Source organism: Trachurus japonicus, chromosome 17 (genome assembly GCF_045865225.1).
Source record: "Trachurus japonicus isolate A0001 chromosome 17, Traja_1.0".
Taxonomy (NCBI): domain Eukaryota; kingdom Metazoa; phylum Chordata; class Actinopteri; order Carangiformes; family Carangidae; genus Trachurus; species Trachurus japonicus.
Genome location: NC_140923.1, coordinates 35,398,655 through 35,424,924, shown reverse-complemented (window position 1 = coordinate 35,424,924; position 26,270 = coordinate 35,398,655). Strand labels below are relative to the sequence as shown.

At 40.1% G+C, this 26,270-nt stretch overlaps 3 protein-coding genes across 4 annotated transcripts; all 3 read left to right on the top strand.

Annotated features, from left to right (window-relative positions):
• Nucleotides 1-1,309: 1,309 nt before the first annotated feature.
• Nucleotides 1,310-3,132, top strand: LOC146971239 (5-beta-cholestane-3-alpha,7-alpha-diol 12-alpha-hydroxylase-like). Its single transcript, XM_085805643.1, has 2 exons — nt 1,310-3,030; nt 3,093-3,132. Exon 1 carries the CDS (start codon nt 1,310-1,312, stop codon nt 2,840-2,842), a length of 1,533 nt encoding a protein of 510 aa, XP_085661769.1. The 3' UTR covers nt 2,843-3,030; nt 3,093-3,132.
• Nucleotides 3,133-5,384: 2,252 nt separating this feature from the next.
• LOC146971238 (5-beta-cholestane-3-alpha,7-alpha-diol 12-alpha-hydroxylase-like) lies at nt 5,385-7,876 on the top strand. Its single transcript, XM_085805642.1, has one exon. It carries the CDS (start codon nt 5,438-5,440, stop codon nt 6,977-6,979), a length of 1,542 nt encoding a protein of 513 aa, XP_085661768.1. The 5' UTR covers nt 5,385-5,437; the 3' UTR covers nt 6,980-7,876.
• Nucleotides 7,877-12,309: 4,433 nt separating this feature from the next.
• On the top strand, nt 12,310-24,511 carry gjc2 (gap junction protein gamma 2). Of its 2 annotated transcripts, none has more exons than XM_085805650.1 (2): nt 12,310-12,446; nt 22,142-24,511. In XM_085805650.1, the coding sequence occupies exon 2, from the start codon at nt 22,171-22,173 to the stop codon at nt 23,425-23,427; it is 1,257 nt and encodes a 418-aa protein (XP_085661776.1). In that variant the 5' UTR covers nt 12,310-12,446; nt 22,142-22,170; the 3' UTR covers nt 23,428-24,511. The 2 variants fall into 2 exon arrangements, with proteins under 2 accessions (XP_085661776.1, XP_085661775.1); XM_085805649.1 differs by lacking the exon at nt 12,310-12,446 and adding an exon at nt 18,168-18,642 and having other exon boundaries at nt 22,142-24,505.
• The last annotated feature ends 1,759 nt before the right edge of the window (nt 24,512-26,270 follow it).

The window sequence follows — 26,270 nt, the reverse complement described above, 5'->3', positions numbered from 1 at the left end:
TACAAGAGTTTAGAGTGATCTACTCAATATCATTTAACATGATAATTTATAAATGGAACAACTCTAAGTAAATTAATATATGAAAATATTTAACAACTTTAGAGGCAACATCTAATAATTCTTTCAAAGTTTAGAAACACTGGTACAAACATTTTGCTTCTTCTTTACAATTTCCATCAACGTAAAAAAGATGATGTGCTGAATTCAGGACTTTTAATGAGGCTCTGAATGTAATTTGCATAAAAGATCATTTGCTTTGTCATGGTGGTTGTGATCTTGTCAGAAAATGCTGATATTTATTTGTATAACCTCTAGGGCTGATTTTATCATCATTTTATCATTGGTACTTTCAAACATATGAAGAAAAATATTTAAAGCAGAACTATGCAGGATTTGGGCTGTAATTATTGTGGCTCAGAGTCACTGTGATGGTTGAGTGACCTGTTATGAAGTGAATGGGGTCTAGGCCAATGCGCTCACCCCCCCCACTGGCTGAAAACCGCACTTGCAAGATCAGTCGTCCGTCTCGGTGTTACAAATCTCGTCAATGGATAGAAGTATCGCGAGAAACTGCCTTACGGCAGTACGAGATAAGAACGCATATGACGTCATGCATGTCACGAATCGTGATTGGTTTGAGTTCGGAAAGTCGGAGGAAACCATGGAAACATGAAATGTTTACTGATGAAGTTCAGCTTGTGGCTAACGGGGAGCTAATGCTAACACAGATACACACACCATGGGTCTTTTACAAGATAATGTAATACACCATGACACACACACACACCTTCGCGTTTTGGAACCTTTATTCCTGTGTGTGTATGTCTGTGTCTTTGTGCCTGTGTGTGGCTGTATTAGCGTTAGCTCCGTGTTAGCATAGCGTTAGCTCCGTGTTAGCATAGCGTTAGCTCGGTGTTAGCGTTAGCTCCGTGTTAGCGTTAGCTCCGTGTTAGCATTAGCTCCGTGTTAGCGTTAGCTCGGTGTTAGCAGGGCTTAGCAAACAGCAGTAAACACAAGCACGTGTAGGGGGGGTGGAGGAGGTGGTGGCGGCGAGTTTTTTTTTTTTTTACGACAGTGACATGTGCCTCCCAGAACTGTGGGGGAGCTCCGGAGAGGGAAAAAAAGAGAAACCAACGAAGGAGCGAGCTATTTCCGGCCGACTTGCAAAGTTCTGCTTTAATCTGGCAATTAAAACAGCTTAATTAAAATGCAGTCTGGCTTCACCAGAAGCTCCAGGAGCTGAAGGATAAAGGGGTTGAACTCCAAATTACCGTGAGGCAGTCAGAGGAATCAGACAGAGGAATCAAACATGGGACTATTGGTGCTGATTGTTCTTGCAGCCCTGATTGGAGGGTTGTATCTTCTTGGGGTGTTTCGACAGCGGCGTCCAGGAGAACCCCCTTTGGACAAGGGGTTCATTCCTTGGTTGGGTCATGTCCTAGAGTTTCGTAGGAACACTTCAAAATTCCTTGAGAGGATGCAGCAAAAGCATGGTGATGTATTCACAATACAGCTGGCAGGATTTTATATTACATTTCTCCAGGATCCCCTGTCATTTGGGGCCTTTGTTAAAGAAAGCAGAGAAAAACTGGACTTCAAGAAGTTTGCGAGGCACCTGGTGCGCAGAGTGTTTGGTTACATTTCTACGGATGAGGACTACCACCTTCTTCAGGTGTCCAGCAATAAACACCTCAAGGGAGATGGTCTGGAGGTAATGACGCAATCTATGATGGTTAACTTGCAAAACTTAATGTTGCACAACATTGGCTCAGCTGCAGACCAGAGCACCTGGATAGAGGATGGGTTGTTTATGTACAGCTACAACATTGTTTTTAGGGCTGGTTACCTATCTCTGTTTGGTAACGTGTCCCACACGTCAGAGGGAAGTGAGAAGAAAGCCAAAGAAAAGGACAGAGCTGAATCAGAAGCATTATTTCGTGAATTTCGTAAATATGACCAACTCTTCCCAAATCTGGCTTATGGTGTCCTGCCACCAAAGGAAAGGTTGGAAGCAAAGAGACTAACAGAACATTTTGCAGACGCTATGTCAATGCAAAGGTTAAAGACCAAAGACAACATCAGTGGCTGGGTGTGGGACATCCAGTTGGCCAAAGAGGAACGTGGTATGAGGGAGTCGATGGTAAACAAGTTCATGTTAGTGCTCCTGTGGGCGTCTCAGGGCAACACAGGCCCTTCCTCATTCTGGCTGCTCCTTTTCCTCATGAAACACCCTGAAGCCATGGCAGCACTGAAGGAGGAGGTTGTTAAAGTTGTGAAGGAATCGGGGCAGGAAGTCCGACAGGGTGGTCCTTTAGTCGACCTGACCTATGAAATGATGAAGAAAACACCCATCCTGGACAGTGCTGTAGAAGAAACCCTCCGACTCACTGCTGCACCCCTCCTCACCAGAGCTGTTCTCAAGGATATGACCCTCAAGATGGCCGATGGGCGTGAATACTTCATTCGCAAGGGTGACAGAATGGCAATGTTTCCTTACATTGCCGTTCACCGTGACCCAGAGATCCACCCAGACCCACATTCATTCAAATATGATCGCTTTCTGAATCCGGATGGGAGCAAGAAAACAGATTTCTACAAATCAGGGAAGAAGGTGAAGTATTACACCATGCCCTGGGGGGCTGGGGTCTCCATGTGTCCTGGTCGCTTCTTTGCCACCAATGAACTGAAGCAGTTTGTTTTCCTTATGTTGGTCTACTTTGAGTTCGAGCTGAAGAATCCTGATGAGGAGATACCTGAATTTGACCACAGGCGATGGGGCTTTGGAACCATGCAGCCCCAGAGAGAGGTCCATTTTCGGTACAGACCCCGCATTCAGTCATAGTGAATGATCAGATTTTTTTTATTTTAATAATTGTTTCCGAAAAACATGAGATTCATATAATGAGTATTATATGTGCACCTTCAACATGTAATTTGTTGTATGTGTTTCATCCTGTTCATTGCAAACCACATTCTAAATAAGAAATTAGTGTTCTTCTCCACTGATTCACAAATACACAACTATATAATGTACATTTTGAATCATGAATGTCTTCTGCTCTTAACAAATCATAGAGTTTAAAAATACTCAGTAACTCAGTGAGATTTCTTTGATAGTACAGGTCAATACAAGAAGAGCGTCATGTGCGAATATCAGAGAGGAGAGGATTTTTAGATAGGGAACTTCAGCAGTGATGTCTTAGAAAGCTGCAAACATAGACTGTGATGATACATAATGAGAACACAAAAAAATAATCTGGTTGTGGATTCAGATCTATTATTAATGCTTTTTTTCTGCATACTGATTATGCTGTGTGTATTTTTGTATATTCCTAATATATATTTTTTGAAGAGGTCATTGCTTTGTTGATTTTTTACATGTGCCCCTGTTCATCATGATAGTAGTTCTTTTTCTTTACTAAAATGCATGTCTGCCTTTGTAATCTTCACAAATGTATGCACATGCATAGAAAGTTGATGAACTCATTTTACTAGATAGGGGTCAAGGTTTTGTTTTTCTTTTTATTTCCAAGAACTTTACATCTAGCCTTAATAAACTAATGCTGGTCCATGTTTGTTCTACCATTTCTTTCTCATAGCTTTTGCTTGTACTTAACCAAAACAAATAAAGATAACATTTTATGGAGCTGAAGCCCATTGATTTATTGAGAGTGAATGGCAAAGAAACTACACATGAACACATGTACAAGTACTTGACCAGATACATCAATAAACTATTCTGCTGTTTAGAGTAAAAGCTAAAAGACCCAGCCAAATGTTTCATTTAATACTGAAGGTTTACATAGCAACTCCAATAAATAGCTATCTCCACAAGCTAATCGCTTTAAGTTGTGATATAAGTTCTGTCCTCTTCACACGTCTTGCATAAATTGACAGGAAGGTAAACTTTGTCCCCAATTACCACTTGGACAACAATGCTCTTTAATGTGGCAACTGGAAGTAGGGTAAAACTGGCAAAGAAAACATACAATCAGCAAAGGTGTTTTCTACTTTTGATAAGGATAAGATAAGTAGGCCTACTAAGTAGCTTAAATCAAGAATTTTACACTGGGTTAAACAATACAACAAGTTCCTAATATAGGCTACCTAAGATAGGCTACTGTATGTTATTGTGTTGCAAAATACAATGTTTCTCATTCACAGTTTCTCACAGGTTTTTATCACAGGCGTCCTCTTTTCCTGGACAATATGGCTGTATCCATTAATGGTGTCTAAAAAAACTGTAGACATTTACATATTTCTACCTTTCCACTATTTGATTGAAAACACAACATGTAATGAAGCTGGAGACTAAGGATTTCATTTTACAGATAAAGAATTTAACCCTCACTGGATAAACCTATAACTTGTATTGAGGTGAAACTACACAATGACCTGTATCTTCCAGTAGGTGGTGATAGACGTCAAGGGACCATCACAGGAAACAGCTGGTGAATATGCAGTGGAGAAATCAAATGACCCTTTTTACATTCATGTACATAGAATAGAATAGAATAGAATAGAATAGAATAGAATAGAATAGAATAGAATAGAATGTACTTTATTGTCATTGTACTAGTACAGTGAAATTACAGGGTGCTCGGCCCACACAGTAAAGTTCAATTTTAAGTGATATACTTTAGCTTAATTTAGCTTTACTTTAAGTGATATAATTTAGCTTATTTAGCTAATATCCAATATAAAGTGGTGAATTCAGGACTCTTGAAAAAATAGCTCTAAAAGTAATTCTGTTCAAAATGGCCTTAACACTGGCAAAAAAACAAACAAGTTGTCTCATTTATACTCTAATTCCTGTAACACTGATATCAGTGTTAGAAAAAGTGTTTCTCTTTGTGCAACGCCGAGATTAGATGTTGTCACTAGTATGCTCTGTTTCACAATTACACAAAAAATGTGATCTGGAAATAAATACAGCTTTTCAGACCATGCGTATTAACAAACTGGCTTCACCAGGAGCTCTACTTTTTTTTTTCTTTTTTCTTTTTATCTCAGGTCCCCCCCATTCTTTCTTTCTTTCTTTCTTTCTTTCTTTCTTTCTTTCTTTCTTTCTTTCTTTCTTTCTTTCTTTCTTTCTTTCTCCCTCCCCCCTTTTTTTTTTTACCTCTAACATGCGGCAATGTATGTTAAAGTGTAAAACAATTGTATTGAATTAGCATTAAATTAAATAATCATTATTATCATTAAACATTTACTTGCTTTTTACTTGCTTTTTCAGAGACAATGTGTGGGGAAATAATTCATGAGAAAGGAACAAGGAACTTTGATGTGAGTCTCACTTTTTAGTAAGGCACCTCCCTGAAAGTGATCCCAGCCAAAAGGGAGGAGCAAAAGTACTGCCTACCATGAAGGATAAAGGGGTTGAACTCCAAATTACTGTGTTGCAGTCAGAGTCAGGAATCAGACAGAGGAATCAGACATGGGACTATTGCTGCCCATTCTTCTCAGCTTTCTTGCAGCCCTGATTGGAGGGTTGTATCTTCTTGGGGTGTTTCGCCAGCGGCGTCCAGGAGAACCCCCTTTGGACAAGGGGTTCATTCCTTGGTTGGGTCATGTCCTAGAGTTTCGTAGGAACACTTCAAAATTCCTTGAGAGGATGCAGCAAAAGCATGGTGATGTATTCACAATACAGCTGGCAGGATTTTATATTACATTCCTTCAGGATCCCCTGTCATTTGGGGCCTTTGTTAAAGAAAGCCGAGAAAAACTGGACTTCAAGAAGTTTGCGAAGCACCTGGTGCGCAGAGTGTTTGGTTACATTTCTATGGAAGAGGACCACCACCTTCTTCAGGTGTCCAGCAACAAACACCTCAAGGGAGATGGTCTGGAGGTAATGACGCAATCTATGATGGTTAACTTGCAAAGCTTAATGTTGCACGACATTGGCTCAGCTGCAGACCAGAGCACCTGGATAGAGGATGGGCTGTTTATGTACAGCTACAACATTGTTTTTAGGGCTGGCTACCTATCTCTGTTTGGTAACGTGTCCCACACGTCAGAGGGAAGTGAGAAGAAAGCCAAAGAAATGGACAGAGCTGAATCAGAAGCATTATTTCGTGAATTTCGTAAATATGACCAACTCTTCCCAAATCTGGCTTATGGTGTCCTGCCACCAAAGGAAAGGTTGGAAGCAAAGAGACTAACAGAACATTTTGCAGACGCTATATCAATACAAAAGATGAGGATGAAAGACAACATCAGTGGCTGGGTGTGGGACGTCCAGCTGGGCAAAGAGGAACGTGGTATGAGGGAGTCAATGATAAACAAGTACATGTTAGTGCTCCTGTGGGCGTCTCAGGGCAACACAGGCCCTTCCTCATTCTGGCTGCTCCTTTTCCTCATGAAACACCCTGAAGCCATGGCAGCACTGAAGGAGGAGGTTGATAAAGTTGTGAAGGAATCGGGGCAGGAAGTCCGACAGGGTGGTCCTTTAGTCGACCTGACCTATGAAATGATGAAGAAAACACCCATCCTGGACAGTGCTGTAGAAGAAACCCTCCGACTCACTGCTGCACCCCTCCTCACCAGAGCTGTTCTCAAGGATATGACCCTCAAGATGGCCGATGGGCGTGAATACTTCATTCGCAAGGGTGACAGAATGGCCATGTTTCCTTACATCGCCGTCCACCGTGACCCAGAGATCCACCCAGACCCACATTCATTCAAATATGATCGCTTTCTGAATCCGGATGGGAGCAAGAAAACAGATTTCTACAAATCAGGGAAGAAGGTGAAGCATTACACCATGCCCTGGGGGGCTGGGGTCTCCATGTGTCCTGGTCGCTTCTTTGCCACCAATGAACTGAAGCAGTTTGTTTTCCTCATGTTGGTCTACTTTGAGTTCGAGCTGAAGAATCCTGATGAGGAGATACCTGAATTTGACCACAGGCGATGGGGATTTGGAACCATGCAGCCCCAGAGAGAGGTCCAGTTTCGGTACAGACCCCGCATTCAGTCATAGTGAACGATCAGATTTTTTTATTTGAATCATTGTTTCCCAAAAACATGTAATTCATATAATGAGTATTATATGTGCACCTTCAACATGTAATTTGTTGTATGTGTTTATATTTCATCATCCTGTTCATTGCAAACCATATTCTAAATAAGAAATGAGTGTTCTTCTCCACTGATTCACAAATACACAACTATATAATGTACATTTTGAATGATTATTCATGAATGTCTTCTGCTCTTCACAAATCATGTTTGAAAATACTCAGTGAGATTTCTTTGATAGTACAGGTCAAAACAAATGAGACATGAAGAGCGTCATGTGCGAACATCTGTGCTGTTTTACACCCAGAGAGGAGAGCATTTTTAGAGTAGGGAACTTCAGCTGTGATGTGTTAGAAAGCTGCAAACATAAACTGTGATGATACATAATGAGAACACAAAAAAATAATCTGGTTGTGAATTAATGCTTTTGTTCTGCATACTGATTATGCTGTGTGTATTTTTGTATATTTCTAATATAGCTTTTTTTTTAAAAGGTCATTGCTTTGTTGATTTTTTACATGTGTCCCTGTTCATCATGATGGTAATTCTGTTTCTTTACTAAAATGCATGTCTGCCTTTGTAATCTTCATAAAAAAGCAGCAGATAGCATCTGACCCACATTCATGTTGTGTTATGGTCCAGACAAGTGTTCTGTGTTTTTAGAGTATGCACATGCATAGAAAGTCAATGAACTTGTTTTACTAGATAGGGGTCAAGGTTTTGTTTTTATTTTTATTTCCAAGAACTTTGTCTGTAGCCTTATTGAACAATGTTAATGCTGGTCCATGTCTGCTGTACCATTTCTTTCTCATAGCATTTGCTTGTACTTAACCACAGCAAATAAAGATAACATTTCATGGAGCCGAAGCCCATTGATTTATTTAGAGTGAATGGCAAAGAATTTGCACACACATGCACAAGGTACAACTTGACCTGATAAATCAATGATCTATTCTGTTGTTTAGAGTAAAAGTTAAAAGACCCAATTAAATGTCTCACTTAATACTGAAGGTTTACATAGTAACTGCAATAAGTTAGCTATCTCCACAAGCTAAACGTTAACTCATGCATTAACAAAAATCTCGATTTTGTATACTTATAAAATTGTTTTTGTCTTATATCGAGGTTTCCAAGCCTAAAGCAACCCTATTGTGGCTCCATCCCATCATTCTTAAAACACTATTTCTACAGGTTGGTGGTGGATAAGAGGGATGTTTTTGCAGCTACAAAAAAATCACAGGAGTTCGTATAGTTCCACGACAAACGAACACAGCAGAGCACAATGCGATGCACTGATGTCATGCCATCATATTCCTGCTTTGCCTTGTGAAACATTAACATTTTTGTATAAAAAGGCAAAGACCACACTAATGTAGTCTTGTTAACATATTTCTCTGCTTACAATAAACATCAGCAGCTGAGCCAGATGCAGTCACCCACTGTGAACATTAACTCAGAAGGCTGCTTTGTGTGTTTAAACATTCACATATAACAGTGGGTATCAAGCACACTCACACACAGAGAAACCCGTGCAGCAGCATGCATGCACACATCTGGAACGGATTGGTATCTGGACAGCAAAGCGTGAGTTCCTGTATGTCATAAAACATGAATCATGTATGGATTTTCTCATCTGTGCTAAACAGATGGGTAATATTAGAGTGTGTCATTGTGCTCTTTAATGTTAAGATATTCTGTGAATAGCCATGCCTGCAATAAAGACTCTATGGACAAGAATCTTTTTTCATTACTTACTGGTTTCTTTCTCTTTCTTTTATCTGGAACAAAACATTATCAACATTTTTTTTCTTATTTTTCTAGTTTGCATAATTTATGTTTCATTTCTTAACAAGATAAATGCACTTTATCCCCCCCCCGGAACTCCAAAAGTGTTTTGATAACTCCGAAAGTTCTCCAAACCCTTCGTTGGCATGACGGTGAATAGAAAATTGGTGAATTATTGATTTTATATCAAGTATCATCAAGTATAGACTTGAGCTCTTAGATACCTTTGACTGTATTTACTATTTACACACTGTGATAGATTCCAAAGGGGGGGCATTACATTTTGAAAATGTAAAAGATGAAAATAAAATAAATATATATATATATATATCTTGTTTAAAATGAAAAGTGAATGTGTCATTGATAACTTTATGCCTTTTGAATCGGTCCAGGTACAAAAGTAGAAAAACGGATTATACTTTGGTACCCGGACGCAGGGATGCCCAAACTTTTGCCTGCAACTGCATATCCTACAATTGTTTAATCAGTTTCTCTTTCACTCAGTTTGACTTTCACAAAAAATGTTACTCATCTCATTGTGAATCAGTTCACCCCACACTCTGGAGAACTCACTTTGATGTTGTGCAGGCACACACACGCTCACACAGGCGCCACACCATGCTCACTCATCTGCACATCTGCAAGTCATTCTCTGAAATGCTGCGTCACTTCCAGCAAGTAAAAGATAAGAGGAACTTCAAAAGTGTTCACCAGCCGCTGTTCAATGTTGAATTCCATCCAAACACTGAACAAAATATGTTTTGCCTAATCTGGAGCATCTTGATGTCTTTTTTTGTGCCAATACATCTTATTATAGTGTTTTTGAGACCAATTCAGTGAATTGCTGCTGAGCAAGTTCCCATTAAAATGATTCATGAAATGCTAAGCAGACTGCTGGAAACCATTTATTTCATCTTTGTCTAGAGTTATGCTTTTGATGAAGCCTCTCAGTTCAAAAAATATATACCTAGTTTACTGGTTATTACGTAATTAGCTAAATTGGGGTGAGAAAGTTTTAATGTTTAAAGGGAGTTGCACCCTGTTAAACACTTCAGGCCATTACTCAGGACTTCACAGAACAACACAAATCAACATCCTCAGCAGAACAGCTGGACTGACATGTGTAGTATATAAAACCTTGTCCTCCCTGTGGGTAATGATACAATCATTAGAATGTCTGTTAACAGTGTCAGCATGGACAGATGTGGCTGCCCTGTGGTGTCAATTATGTGTCAGAAAATGTTCCAACAAAACAGTGAATGGTCTAAATTCAACATTTTGGACTGCCGGTCAGCATGATATTTTCTTTCGCTGGTAATTGGATTTTATATTAGCAGGTTGAACCAATATTTAGCAGATGTGTCATTGTCATGACATCCTTTTGCTATGCTTTTTTTAAACCGAAAGGTTATCAACTGGACCATAAGTGTACCATGATGCAAGCAGCTTAATGTTTGCCATGTTTAGAATCCTATGCTGCCTGTATCCCAGCTCGGTTACTTCAGCCAATACACTCACATTGCACTCTGTGTACACAATATGCTGACTGGCAGTACCCTCACACATTGGATTTCAACAGGGTACGTTTGTCCTAAATCAAACAAAGCTAGGTAACCATGGGGTAACCATGGGGTAACCATATCAATGTGGACATACGTGTGCACTCAAAATAGTAAGTGTGAGTATGAAAGAACACAAATTAAAGTAATTAAAGTAGTTTAGCATGTTGAATGAATATTAAAGCAAGTTGTTTATTTGGGCTGCCGTTGCTATATTTTTCACCCGTCTTGCCTGTGAAGCTTTATTCCTTGTGTGAATAAAGTGACTGAACCACATAAGCTCTGCCTCCGGCGTCTACATTTGGTTCCTATTGCCTCCGATGCTGTTGACCTGCAAGATCCGGTTGTGGCAGAGTTTTTTTTTCTTTTTGTAACAGATAATTTACAGTGGCATGCAAAAGTTTGACACCCTTAGTCAAAATTTCTGTTTTTGTGAACTAAAGCAAGTGCCCCCCCCCCCACCCCGGAAACTATCACAACATGTAAACGGTAAACAGCTTTTCTGATACCTTGGTCAAAGCTGTCTGAGAGTTCAAGTCTCCTGGGTTTCCTATTCTTCAGAAACAAAAAGAAAATTAAATCAAGAAACACTGGGAACAAGAACTTGGCAGGGTTATCGTCGATGATGTGTAAATAACAGTGCATCTTGCGCCAGGCTTAATTTGATACAATTTAAGGTTGTCCATCGTATTTATTTAACAAATTCAAAACTTTCCAAGATTTATTCCAATATCACAGACACATGCAATACGTGTCACATGTCACCAGCAAACATGACCCACATGTTTTGGTCTTGTCCCCATCTGCAAGTTTACTGGACGGCTGTTTTTAAACATCTTGCAGAAGCCCTAAATATAAAATTGACTCCTTGTTCAGAATTGGCTATTTTTGGAGTATTATCAGACCATCAAACAATTAGGAAAAAGTTTAAGGATAGTATCGCTTTTGCTTCTTTATTAGAAGAATTTTGTTGGAATGGAAGTCACCAGTTGCCCCCAAAGCTTCCCTGTGGCTTAAGGACCTCATGCTGTACTTAGACCTGGAGAAAATTAAATACGATCTGAGGGGGACACCTGGAATTTGATTTGGTTTGGGGCTGCATGATTAGTTACATAGCTAAATTAAAGGACAAATGAAATGTTCACTTCTGACAACTGACTTTTGACTATATTTCTTTTTCCTCCTTGCCTCATCTCAACTCATTGAAAATAATTACTTCTCAGTTTTGTTTTGTTGTGTCTTTTTTATTTATTTATTTATTTATTTATTTTTACTCTCTCTTAATTGTCTGTGTACTTTTACATTCGCTTGTCTGTTTACGGTAAGAAGGAAGGGTGTGTGTTATTACTGATCTGTAACAAAATTTTGTAGGACTGGGAGGGGTTAGGGGTGGGAGGGAATAAGTGATTGTTGTTGTTTTTGAAAAAAGAAAAAGTCCTTATTTCTCATTGTATGTACTTTTGCCTGCCAAATGAATAAAAACATTAATAAAATAAATAAATAAAAAAAGAAACAAAAATGAAATCAATCCTTGCATCAAGCTGAGATGAGAAAATGCCTTGCAACCTCATGGCTTTGGAAAAAAAAGACAAAGTCTTCAAATTGTATAAGAATAAAATTTCAAGGGGATGATAAGATATGTTTAATGTCTAAATCTGCTAAATCCCCCCAAAAGTATTAAAAACAAAGTGGATTCACTGTGAAACTTGAGTAGTCGTCTCACGTCTCATTCAGCACACATGGCTAAATGGGGTAAAGCAAGGTTTTGGAGGTTCAGAACTACATCACTGAAATTTCTGGGTGAATGAATTGGCTGGTAGTAGTGGTCATCCTTGATTAAACAAATAAACAGTCCTTGGTCATGGCAGTGGAGGCGGGAGGTCTGGTGAACAATGGGCCCTTTTGCAGGATGCTGGTTTCCTGAGTGTTCTGCCTGTACTTGGTGGTGAGGGGTTTTGAAGAAAAATGACCCATTGTCTCAGTCACCCGTCTGAGCCTGAGCAGTGAAACGATGCCTCTGGATTCCTGCCCAGGATGCCCTTCCATTAAGCATAGAATACGCTACTGCTTTATTCACATGGACAGGTAAGTGCTGCCTTTATCTGTCTTTTTGTCACTGTGGTGCTGTGGGCTACTTGTAAGGCTCTCAGAGCATACTGATTGGTTTTCTATGCATACATCATTTTGATTTCACCCCAGCATTTGTCTCTACCTATGTATATAAAGATCCATACAACTTTAAATGCAGTGGATGAAAAGAGCAACATTTTTGCTTATACACTTATTTTACAGATGGAGAGGAGTGAAAGACACCTTACAGCAAACTGAGCAATTTGGTGTTTAAATGCAGCTGACCAGCTTCTCACATGGCGTTAGTGTGGTGTGTAGCCTATTGTACTGTTGATGAACACCTACCTTGTTTATCTGAGGTATTTATGTTGACAGTGAATAATCATGCCCCCCCCCCCCGCATTAGTGTGGTGGATTATATATGTGAAAGTTAAGTTGACTTTGTTGCATGCTGCTTTTAAACAAATAACACTGATCAAAGTTTATTATGCAAGGATCTGAATAGTTCAACAGAAAAGCAGTCACCAAAGCAATGGGTCAGTGAACCAATGTAACCTCTGGTTTGCTGTAGCCACATGGGGAATGTTTCATCATTGAGATTTCTACTTGTAACTGCAGTTCTTTGTATTTTCAGAGAAAGGTTGAGTGCTTGATCACACCATGCTATGGCAAACAACAATTCCTTTATTTTAAGTATTAACAAAAGTGTTAATTTTTGTAAACACTACAAGTTACCTGCAGGACCAGTGGGCTCAGAAATTCCTTTGTTCCGACTGCCATCGGCCTCCTGAACAATGCACTTGTTTTTCTGTGTGTGTGTGTGTGTGTGTGTGTGTGTTGTTGTACTGTTGCCTGCAAAATTAGGGGAGACAGGGGATGGTTGTAACGAGGGGATCACTTTCATCAATAAGGGATAACATTAGAGTTACAGTATGTGATCAATATCTATATCTATATCTATGTGATGTGTACCCACTCACTCCCTGACATTGCATGTGAACTTGCATGGCTGTGTCAATAATTGTGTATGTTTTACAGCGAGAAAACATTTTTGTAGGTCAGAAACTAATATTTTGGACCAAGTCTAAATTTTGACTAGTATCGACCGGAGGAAAGGGAGCGTCATCGACGTTTGAATTAGGTAACTTGTAGCCTATAAGATGAAAGAGCAGGTATAGGTGAAATATATGTAATTTCATCAATGTTTATTTCAAACCACCATGCTGGTACAGCTAGTCAAACAATGGCTGACAGGGGTAGGGATGGTTGTAACACCTTTATCTTTGTTGTCTTTCCTGGAATTTTACATGGACTATGAGCTTCTTCCAACCTCCTGCTGAAGGTTTTCCATTCATTCATGTACAACATTCACTGGTATTATCAGGATATATTCTTTATGACAGCTTTGAATTTTTCCTGGACCTTGACCTTGAACCAGCTGTTATAATCTGACGCACTAAATAAAAATGTGATACACCTAAGACCTACGTAATGTTGAAGGGCATTAGCTTCGATCACAGGTGAATTTTTAATACTTTCTGGCAAATATGACTGTGTGCTGGGTCATTGCTCCCATTATCAAGGCTGTTTAGTCAGTAACATCAGTCTAGACAGGTCATTCACCTCAGATATTTCTGAGAAAATCACATTTGAAAGTCATTGGTGAATGTGTGCTGATTAAGTATACGTGACTGCCATCTAGTGACTACAACTTCCACTCAAAGAAGTGAAACTAAACTAATGAAGGATTTCAAAGCAAGTCTGTATTTATGATAATTAATCGCAGGTGTTTCTTATATTACGGGAAAAAACTAGACCTTTTTATTAGGCTATATAAATCACACAGTGACCTTGAACGTTTATCTTTTGCACAGTCTCTTCCCACTATAACCAGAGCCTTTTTGCTCAGGAGATTGCCTTTTCTTATCACTGGTCTAATAGCTGAGCGTTAATGTGTTAACTGGTGCACTCTGCAGTATGTGCACATGTACAGTTTCGATATGAGCTTTTGTTGCATAAGTGTATGTGGAAGAGAGAGTGTATATTGCTGTTATCAGTTAGTGTCCTGCAGCATTGCTACCAGTGTCTGGACTTCCACTGAGTTGGAGAAGGGCAACGGCACTAAGGCGTCTGGAAGGAAGGAGGAGCTGCAGTAAACATATCTCTGCTAGTCCAAATGACCCTGACTAGGTCTGCTGCTCCTTTGGGCCTGCCTCAGATCAGCCCTTGACATAGCCAGTTAAGACAAGATAATGTCAGAGATTAAGGCCCTGCAGCGGTGCAGGCAGAGCACAGTTGTTTTGTTTATTTGGAAGGGTAGTTGTGTGTTGGGTTTTACTTCGCCCTGATGGGAACAGTTCATCATCAGGGTTAATTATGACATAGTCGTCTGATGGGTGAAGCGAAACTGGAGCAGTTTTTTATTACTTCTAGATCGGATACAGGTGGTAATTGGATTTCCCGTCTACTCATGAATAAAAGTGACACATGACTATAAGGGAAATTTGTACCGTCTGAACAGAAGCAGAAGGAGGAAGGCTAATTTCCAGTGCAATAATCTTTTGAGGTTATTAGAATATTTCTGTATATCCTCATTTACCCTAGTGCTTTAAATAATTTGACACATAGTTTGCACCTTTAAGTGTGTTTATGAAGAAGAGGGCTTCATCAATATTGTTTGGAATATGTTGGACTTCATATTGTCATTTTTATTTGTTAATTATCTTTACAGAAGCTGTAAATGTTGTTGTTGTTTTTTGTAGAGCAGGGGTTTAGCACAGTTGTTGGCAACTGAATCAAAGTTTTGTTGTGTTTTTGTTTGTTATTCTGAGTGCAATGTTACAACAGTGTAATTCACACTCAACACAAGCTGCTTTGCTCATATGAGCGAGACGCTGGCTGAGAAAAGTTGTTGGCATCCTCCTCAAGGCTTTTCATCGCAGTCGCTTCAGTAGAGTCCAGCCTTTGCAAAACTGGCACGGGACGCATACAGCCTGGGGGTAGGATAGGCTCAGCTGAGAAACTGGGAGAAAAACTGAACAAATGAGATGGGACTGCCACCACTCTCAGGCTGCCTATAGGATAGCCCCCTCCCCCCCCACCAACCCACAGCCTGGTGAGAGCAGTTTAATGATAGTGGTGGGAGAGATGGAAGAGAGGAGGAGTTCGCGCACAAAGTTGCATGTTTTTGCTCTGGTGTCTTGTGTCACTCTTTTCTCTAAGGGTGGGAGGGTGTGTGTGTGTGTGTGTGTGTGTGTGTGTGTGTGTGTGTTGGAGAGGGGGGGGGGGCACATTGAAGTCACATGGTGGAGCTTGATCTGTTACATAAACACAGACTTCCACAGCCCCCAGTCTGCTCGCATCAACTTTGTTCAGTAAATACATGTGGATAAAACTCTTGTGATGACATTGGTGGCGGCCAAGGAGAGTTGTCGAGATGCTCGCTCCGCCATGTTGCATCACTACAACAATCGGCTATGCTGCAAACCCTCACAGCTCCCAGTGACCTCTCAAAGGTGAAGCTGTCTGGGACTAAAACATCATATTTCTGCAATGGCAGTGCACATGAGGACGTAGGTTATACAGTTACGAAATGGTTCATATAGGGAGTGTGCATTTGAATGGCATAAATTTTGTATATTTCATTTTAGATTCTAAGCACCTTGGGTGTGTTCATTTGTCAGCTGTGGTGTTCTTTTTTTTCTAAGTTGTTTATATCCCACAGATGCGACCACAATTTGAAAAAAAGAGAAGACATTGACATTTTACATTTCACACTTCACACTAAATATAACTTTAATGTAATGAATATTAAACATTTCTCGTTTGGCTGTCAAAGGGTGCCAGTCCTTGTAACAAGAGAAATGTCAAGCAATGTCTTACAGCTGAATACTGTAACATTTTCCGGGCTCTAGGCACTTCAATCAATATTTATCAACATGAACTACAATTTCCCAAAGCTAGAATAGCCTCAATTGTCTAAGGACATGGGGACATTATATGAAGCACTAGACAGTCATTGGTTTGACTCTGTGAGTTTGTGCACTTTAGTTTTTCATTTCATTTTGATGATGTTAAACTATTCTTAAAATGTGTTTATCAGTTTTAATTAAACAACCATGGGCAGTTGTGCCAACTGTCGAGGAACACAAACTCTAATTGACAGTGAATCCAAAATCACACACAAAAATGCACTCTTATCAGCCATCTTCACCGAACCATCTGTGTCTCTTGGGTGCTGGGAAGATTTTAGGAGGAAGAGGAGTGAGCGCAACATAAAAACACGTGCTCATCTGTCCCTCAGGGACAGCACATGTCCAAACCCCAAATGCTCTAGTCATTCCAGCAGCATCCCCTGTCTTCTTTTCCTCAGTGCTTCACCAGGGGTGCTCGCTACGCCACATCTCCTCAGTCAGATGGAGAGGGGAGCCTTGAAGGCGAGGCCTCTGGAGGATGGGTCCTGCAGGCCCAGATGGCTAGCTCTCAGAGCTTTCTTTAGACCACAAACTACTCAAACAGAATGAGCTCTAAATGCTGAGACTTATTAAGTTCTTACACCATCTCATCGCTTTTTGATGTGTTTTGCCCCAGTTGTTTTGCTCTTTGACAGCCCAAAATATTCTTGCAATCTACTTTTCATAGTCACGAATACAGTAACTGAGTTGAAACAGTGATCTGATTGATGGCAGACCCACTGATGTTGTTGAACGTTATTCTTTACTTAATAGCAGCATACAGATAATTAAGGGTTATTGAGAGGCCTTGTGAAAGTAGCATTATAATAATATGGTCACTGTGACAATGAGCAGACACATTTCATTAATGCAATCCAGACACCAGCCCGTTTATCTGTCCTCTATTAAAAGTAGTTGAGTTTAGATCCCTTCCTAAACTTGACAGGGGACCTGGCACATGGAATAAAGACATGGGGAAATTCCTTTCCGATTGTTATCCTGGATGAATCACCTTCTCATCCGTGTTTTGTCGTGTCATATGTAGGAGAAAAAAATATGCAATGAAATGTGTGTGTGAGAGAAAGAGAAAGGGAGACATCCATGCACATATACAGTATATGCTCTCGCCATCAAGTGAAAAAATCCATCACATTCCTTAAGTAACAACATGTGCTACTGCTCTCAACAGGCCGAGGTGAAAGCTTCAAGCATAAACATCAAGTCGGAAAAGACACGGAGCGGTGGAGCGGAGTGCGACCTGTCCACTGTTCTGTTATCTGGCCATCTGCCTGGATTGAAGATGTAAATATTATGACACTTGATATGACTGAGCATACCTGCTGGATACATTCTTGCGGATCTGCACTGAGGCAAGGTGGCTTATGTCTCTGTGACACTTCTGTCCTCAAACTCCCCAACTTTGTCCCCTCCAAAAGTTCCTATTTTTCAGAACTGTCATCCACAGCGCACCGTTATGTAACTCATAATATAGATGTTGATAATCTCCATGAATGTATGTGTGCATGTATGTGTGGATTTTACAAATGTGTGATGCAAACAACTCTCTATATCATCATCGTCCTCAGAGTGAGCCACTTCTGGAACTGTTTAAATGGTTGGGGGGCATGGAGACTTAACCTGCAAGAGGCTGAGATACATAGATAGACAGAGACATAGAGAGAGAGGGCAGAGAGAGAGAGAGAGAGAAATACATGGCAACAACGCGTGCGCGAGAGAGAGAGAGACCCTCATCAGCTGTGTTGCAAATGTTGTATGAGTGGTGGGGGGGGGGGTTTGACTGTGTTGCGATTAACACACTTGCTCAGCTGGGTGCTCATTTCAGTGTGCAGTACGGTATCCTCAAGTCTGAACCCTCAGATGAGGGTCACTTGCCAGAGGAGGATTTTTTTTTCTGCCTCCCTGTTTTTATACTTCCTTCTTGGGCAGAAGGCTGGTGTAATAGAAACCAGACACAAGCCAGAATGTGAGGCATTCACAGCGGCGAGAACTCACTTCTGCACACAGTGAGAAAAGAGGATAAATATAAAACAGGACACATAGAAAGTCCGTTTGTCAGAATTTCTTCAATTTTTTCTACTTTTTTTTTTTTGTCCTGCAATTTTGGAAGTTGACGATAAGTTGGAAAAGGCCAGGACAGTAGGATGGAGTGGGAATTGAATGGATCAGGCTGTTGAGAGGAAAGCTAGAGAGAGCATAGGAGACCTTCAGGATGGGAAATGCATGTACGACTTTACCAGGTGGGTTTACTCATTACCTCATGTGATGGTTTCTGTTCTCAGTCAAGCTGAGAACTGTTTGTGTGATGCAATGTCTGATTTAATCAAGTTGAAAGATTGTTTCTTATAGTGTATATATTAATATCTAACTTTAAAGGTAAGGCAAATAAAATGGGTATTGTTTAGTGTTAGGGTTATAATGGTAATTCAAAAATATGATGCAAGTTTATAATATAAACTACATTAGATCTGTATCTTTGTTCATGAGATATCTGATATCTGTTTTTCAACTCTACAAACTTGTATTATATTGTGGTAAGATAAAATGTTATTTCTCTCGTTAATAGTCTGACTAATTACACTTGAATTTAAAAATAGAAAAAGAACGTAATCAATATATTGCAATATTTTCTATTGTAGATTAGTGTAAATTCCTTAAATTGTAGTCTTTTACCCTTGTTTTCCCTAGTGCGTTGCTCTCAAACAGACATGTTTATCAAAAAATTCAAATTCAATAAACATATTCATGGTTTAAATTCATGATTCTAAACATGTCTCAAACTTTGCTTCATCCAATGTCGATATTTACATATTTCGATTTAATTGTGTATACAGTACATGCTCTGAATTTTGAAATAATTACAGTTTCTCTTAAAAGAAAAATATAATCAAATACATCTCAAATGCTGCATGCTGGCTAAAATCCATGCATCACTTCTGATTAGAAATAGCAGTTCAATATCTCAAGGTCACTTAAATGTTCATAGTTGTTGTAGAAATAAGGTTGACAATATGATAGATTATAAATTCATTCAAATTCAGTGTCAATCCTAAAGTAAAGTGGAAGCAGCCCTCCTGTCATGTCATCCTGGGGCAGACATGAGATGCCATCCATAGGTGCCATCTGTCTCCATGTGGCATCACCCCTCCCCAGCGTCAGCAGTGCTGGATCTGGAGGGGAGGCCTCGTGGCAGGAGCAACAAGCCTCTCCTGTTCACTCAGATGGCGGGGGAGATGGCACATCCCACGCCAGGGAGCACAGTGCAGCAGTCATGAGATCAACGTGAACTCTGCATGAATGAAGGGACAGAAGCGCTACGCTGTCGCCTCATCCCAGCTTCATTCACCTCACAGAGTCAGCAGTGACTCTGACTGTGAAGAGAGTATGAGACTGAGGTTTCTTGTCATCTGTCTGTGTGTGTCTCTTGGCATTAAAGGCTTAAGTGCCACATACAGTATGTTTCTGAAGTGGCACTCTGAGTGGAGTACACTCTGGTACACACACTGGTATAAGAAATGTTTTTTCATACATGAGTTGTGTCAGGTTCATTTCACTTGCAGTCATCAGCGTGTTCTTGGGTCTAATCAGAACGACTGCTGTTTGTGGGTTTGTGGTTTGTTAATCGTTCGTTGAGAGTATTTTCTCATTCTCTCTTTGCTATTTTTGCCTTTTAAACCCTTTCACTAACTGTTTCAATCTGCGTAGATGGGGAATATTGGAAATGCGGCGTGGTGTGTGTTGAGATCGGGTGACTGAATGACATCACTGAACTTGCTGACATGAATCAACACAAGCCTTTGTCTTGTGTCTGGATGTGTAATCAATTGAAATGGATGTCTCCTCCACATCAAGAATTATTACTGAGTAGATGAGGACTGTTTATGTTTGAAACATCTGTAAAAGATTTCCTGTTAATTGAAACAAAGACCAAAAAAAGAACTAAAGAGGATATTTGCATATAAATCATTTATAAACCTTTTACTTGAAACGAATGTCATGCAGTTTCTCAGAATGTGGTTTTGTTTGTCTGAAAAAATAGATGTGAAAAAGAAAATGTGAAAATGTCACTTTGAGCCCAAGGAAACTATGATATTAATTGTTCATAATCTTTTGACATTGTATGGCAGTGATGTTGGTAGGTTTTCAATGTAGTGAGTCCCCGGGACCCACAGGTGGTGATTTGGGTGGGTCCCTGGGAAATTCAATGGGTCCCCAATAGGGTTGTCATGATATCAGAATTTCTGTAAATTTCCACGATTCTTGATACTTATTTGATACCACAATTTAAAAAAAAACTAGGGCCTAGGGATGCAAATTATCGATTAATTAATTAATCGTTAGTTGATGGACCTCATCGATTGATTAACTATTTACTGATGAGCAGCTATTTTCCTGAGAACCTAAATTTAAGGTTACAATTTAAGCTCAACATTCCTTATACAGGACTCTACACTAGTATTTGTTAGTTAATTTTTAGAGCACAGCACAATGAAAAATGTTTAAGTAACACGTTATTTAACCTTTAAATAATGTTGAAGGTCCAGTGTGACCCATTTTTACATTTAGGAACGGTAAAAACACCCTAAACATTTTTCCTCTGACTTTAAGTTGAACTTGTTCTTGACCAACACAATATTTGATACAGATGAAATGGTCTTTCCTGTCAGATCGAACTGGTACGACTTCGCAGGTCGGAAAATCACGAATTACGGGTTGCCTTGAACGCACCATAACCTCTTGTCAGCCGATGTCATGGATCTATTGGTCCTCGTCCCTACGTCACCACATTCACGCGCATCCCTTGGCTGCACACACAGCCGCAACCCCTCATGCCGTTCTCTCTCCTCATTAGATAAAACTCGTAGGATACGAGAAAAGTTTTCTCCTCGGGTCAGAGCAGAGTGACTGAGAGACACGTGTTTTGGTCCAAACACTCTATGTAAGTGATTGCTGTTGGAAGATATAACTATTTAAGACTTATTTAAGCTGCAGCAGAGGAAACTCCGCTTTTCTCCGCTCCACCGCGACGAGCGCTTTTTTTTTTTTTTTTTTTCCAATTAAGCTCCGGTAGCCACCGGCTAAAATACGGCAGGATACTGTAATACTGTAAAAAGCTTGGTCGCCGTGCTGAGGCACCGGGTCGGTTTGAGCTACGTTCAGGCTGCATTAAAACTCCTCATGCAGTTCAGTGTCGGCGGCTTTTTGACTCATTAAATAATTGTGCTCTAGTAGGCTATAGGCTAATCGGCCTGAAACTCATCCAGTGAAACGTTCCGCAGTGCAAAAGGCAAAGTTGTATTTTTTTTTTGGTACTCGCGGTACTTGGTACCTACAGTAAGTGTTGGTCCTGGTGACAACCCTACTAGTTCCCATGATTTTAAACACGAGTTGTTGTTAACAATGTATCATTTTTCATGGGAAAATGAGGTGCGTCTCCCCGCGACGCATGGATAGTGAGTTTACTGCGTCCTTTCAGATTTTAATGCGTCAGAGACGCAGGACGCGTAGATACCTAGCAACATCACTGGTATGGAATGAATTATGTGAACTGATAACATAACATAACTGAGAACATTAGTCATAATGGAAATAATGATTGGTTGCAGTCTGATGCTGAGCTTGCTTTCGTTAGACAAGTGAACAGCACAGTACAAAATCACAGTCTGACAAAAACTCCTGGCTTTTTGAATGTCCCCATGCACACTGGTCTTAATCAATTATTATTTTCTTACTTTACAGATTCTAGTTGAAAAGCTTGCAAGAGCAACATGAGCTGGAGCTTTCTTACTCGTCTCCTGGAAGAGATCCACAATCACTCCACGTTTGTGGGGAAAGTGTGGCTGACTGTGCTCATCATCTTCCGCATTGTACTCACAGCAGTTGGAGGAGAGTCCATCTACTCGGACGAGCAGACCAAGTTCACCTGCAACACCAAACAGCCGGGCTGTGACAACGTATGCTACGATGCTTTTGCTCCCCTCTCACACGTCCGTTTCTGGGTCTTCCAGATCATCATGATCTCGACTCCCTCCATTATGTATATGGGGTACGCTATTCACAAGATAGCCCGGACTTCAGAGGAGGAGCGCAGAAAACACCAAAGGTTCCGCAAGAAACATCCTCCACACACCAGGTGGAGAGAGAGCCACCATCTGGAGGAGATTTTGGAGGAGGATGAAGATGATGATGCAGAGCCCATGATCTATGAGGATGCGCTCGAGGTGCAGGAGGCCAAGCCTGAGCAAATAAGCAGCAACAGCAAAGACCCGCCAAAACATGATGGCCGCAGAAGAATTATGCAAGAAGGACTGATGAGAATCTATGTCCTTCAGCTCATGTCACGAGCTCTTTTTGAAATTGCTTTCCTTGCAGGACAATACCTCCTCTATGGTTTTCGAGTTAATCCCTCGTATGTGTGCAGCAGGCTTCCCTGTCCACACAGTGTGGACTGTTTCATCTCCAGGCCCACAGAGAAAACAATCTTCCTGCTCATCATGTATGTGGTAAGCTGTCTTTGTCTGGTGCTAAACGTGTGTGAGATGCTCCACTTGGGAATTGGCACTTTTCGGGATACACTTCGGATGAAGAGGAGCCGAGGCCGGCGGACGTCCTACGGCTACCCCTTCTCTCGCAACATCACAGCCTCTCCTCCAGGATACAACCTAGTGATGAAGACAGAAAAACCAAGCAGGATCCCCAACAGCCTCATCACCCACGAGCAGAACATGGCGAACGTGGCCCAAGAGCAGCAGTGCACCAGCCCGGATGAGAACATCCCCTCTGATCTGGCAAGCCTGCACCGTCACCTACGGGTTGCCCAGGAGCAGCTCGATATGGCCTTTCAAACATGTCAGACCAAGACCAACCAGCAGACCTCCAGAACCAGTAGTCCTGTATCTGGGGGCACTATGGCTGAGCAAAACCGAGTCAATACAGTCCAGGAGAAACAAGGAGCCAGGCCTAAATCAGCCACAGAGAAGACTGCAACCATTGTAAAAAACGGAAAGACCTCTGTTTGGATCTAGAACTGAATCTAATTTAGTACATTAACAGTGGAAAAAAAAACATTAAAGACTCCAGAGCGTCACTGTGGCACAGCTGGAGGATGTGTGAGAGTATGAGATGCGACCTTGGACAATAACAATAACTGAGAATTTCAATCACACTGACTGAAGGAGTGCAGTAAAACGTAGGCGTAGTTTTTGAGAGTAAAAAACAAACAAACCACACACGAAGAAATGATCGAATCCAGTATCATGAATCTCCTTTGTTACTGTGTGTCATTTTGTGCTTGCCATACCTTTCAGACATGGTTAACATATGCTTACTTAGATAGACATCTCTAATTCCAGCTGAAACGTCAAAGTATACACAGAGTGCTTTGAGGTGTTTATCTGATCTACCCTTGACTGCTGCTGAACTGGATTCATTTGAGGAAATTTAACTTTGAGATTTTGTGATTGTACTCTAAATCCAAATTTGAAAATGCAGTACAAAACTTTGTACAAATACACAATGAGTCATTTCTGGGGATTGTTTTTGGAAACATGCATGTTTATTATTTGGGGACGTATTTTTGGATGTGGCATGGATGGTTGTTGCTGGCAGCAGATTAAAGGTAAAGTAGTTTGATGAAGGTGATGAAACAGGGCTGTGTCACTGTAAGCTTTTGGTAAACATCTGTTCAGTGTGATGGTCTTTGCGTGCAAAGCTTTTATCTGTGTTTTCCAAAGCCTTGCAGTGTCACAGCACATAAAGGGAAAGGGGTAAGTGAATAGAAAATCTGATTATTTTCTTAAGTAAATACTGATTTTCTGCAATCTGAAGCAGATGATGCATGCTTTTCAACTGGGAACATACAGTAAACACTTAGGCTACAGTAGAAATCCCATCCTTTGCTATTCAATTAGTTACATCTATGCTATGTTTTGGCATGTTGTCGAGCATTTTAGTTTCTCTGTTTTGAAGCAGTATGTTCTAAAACTGGTTTAAGATTAACCTGTAATCCTGCCTTTACTGTTGTCATACTTCAAAGTGCCTCGAACTTTTAAAGACTGTTCTAGTATTTTGTTCATGAAGAAATAAACTTATTTCAAAAGTGTGATTTCCTGTAGCTCTTGTCTCTTGTTGTAAGTCGTCGTATATTTTGAAAACAGCACGATCAAAAACTTTTATTTGAGAATATAAAGTTAAATGCTTGCATGAAACTTCCATCACTATGTGGACAAAAAACAAAAACAACAAAAAAACATTCACATACTGGAAGACAAAGATATTGTTGCATATATCATCATGAGGAATTGTAAATAAGGCATTTATACAAACCGAATGAAACTGAAAGTTTATTTCATGATTGAGATAAAACACGTCAGTTACTTCAGAAAGTGTACGGGGCAGTAAAGCTGTAATGAGAAGAACAGCATTTACTGTAACATGGCAGGAACATATCATTTTTACAAGCTAAGAAATCACACAGCATTTTATTGTCTTGAATATGGGAAAATGCCATAAAAATGGGAAAATGCAACTTTTCCAGAATCAGCTAGAAGTAATAAAAAAAAATAAAATGTGCTTTCATTAGGGTGGGTGGCTTGGGGTTCAGGCGTCAAAACATGGACTACAATCTATTATTTTTTGGATAATTAGCACCAGGTGTGGACTGGTGCCCAGAAAGAACATAGAAAACCAACCTGCATTAGGTCATTGTATTCAACATCAAATCCAATCACCACTTCACACAGTGCTAAAAGATTGTCACAAAATCATCACTATGGTTTCCAGTTTTCACATCAAGCATTGTAAGGGCAGCTTAAGAATATGTGTACATAAGTCTGTATGATAATCATGTGTAGCACTTTGTATTTTCCGTCAGTTGCGTAAGCTACAGGGCATTTTAAATACTTTACCTTTTAATTTGTTACACATGTTGTTCAGTGGGTACAGTGTGTGCTTATCTTTTGTACTGTTTCTGTTACTGTTCATACTTTTTGTGAGTAGGCTAGTGCATGGTGTGTAGCAAATTTTAATACATCATGAAATGCTACTCAACATTTTGCTATTATGATTAACAGAAACTAGTTATTTACTGATCAGTGCTGAATCCAATTATCAGTGCAGAAACTTGTAAGGGTATACAATAATCTGGGAAGGGACTTTCATGCACACCGACTGGGAAGTAAGAGGTCTGACTGATTCTTTCCTCCCTAGCATTTTTTTTTTCTTGCACATAGGCCTACATAACACACACCAGGTAGGCTGCTTTTTAAAATCATAGTCATAGTCATAAATTCATATATGACTGAATGTGTCTGGCCTTTTACAAACTAAGAAACACATTACCTGACTTACTGTAACAATAACCTACAGATATCTTAAATGAGTCTTCTGAACAGATTAAGTGCCAGATAAGATCTAACGTCCACCCATGAACACTAAAGTTGTCGTTATCATTGGCTTGGCAAATGATTTATCATTTAGACACTTAAAATGTGTTTAATTCATTAACCAACGAAAACACTTACTGTGCCAATTCATTAATGAATCCATAACTTACTGTTTAAAGCATTTATGAATGGTGCTGCTTATGAATGTAGTTTGCTGGTACAATTAAGCAGAAACCTGCAGCCTCTGAGATTATTATTCTGAAGCTGCTGTACTTTAACAATTTGTAGCTACCTAATATGCCGACTGAATGTAAAATAGTAGGCCTAACAGTCTGAGATTTTTTTTTTCCCTGAGTAGGCTTCCTACTTTTAATATTGAAAGCCTGGTGACTTTAACATGCAGTGGAGTGCTTACAGTATTCTTACTTGATTAAATGATTTGAAAAATGTCTTAACATTGGTCAGTATAGAAGTGATGTTATGTT

What these genes read in the sequence shown, in the direction of transcription:
- LOC146971239 (XM_085805643.1), top strand. Translation starts at nt 1,310, where the DNA reads ATGGGACTATTGGTGCTGATTGTTCTTGCAGCCCTGATTGGAGGGTTG.
- gjc2 (XM_085805650.1), top strand. Translation starts at nt 22,171, where the DNA reads ATGAGCTGGAGCTTTCTTACTCGTCTCCTGGAAGAGATCCACAATCAC.
- LOC146971238 (XM_085805642.1), top strand. Translation starts at nt 5,438, where the DNA reads ATGGGACTATTGCTGCCCATTCTTCTCAGCTTTCTTGCAGCCCTGATT.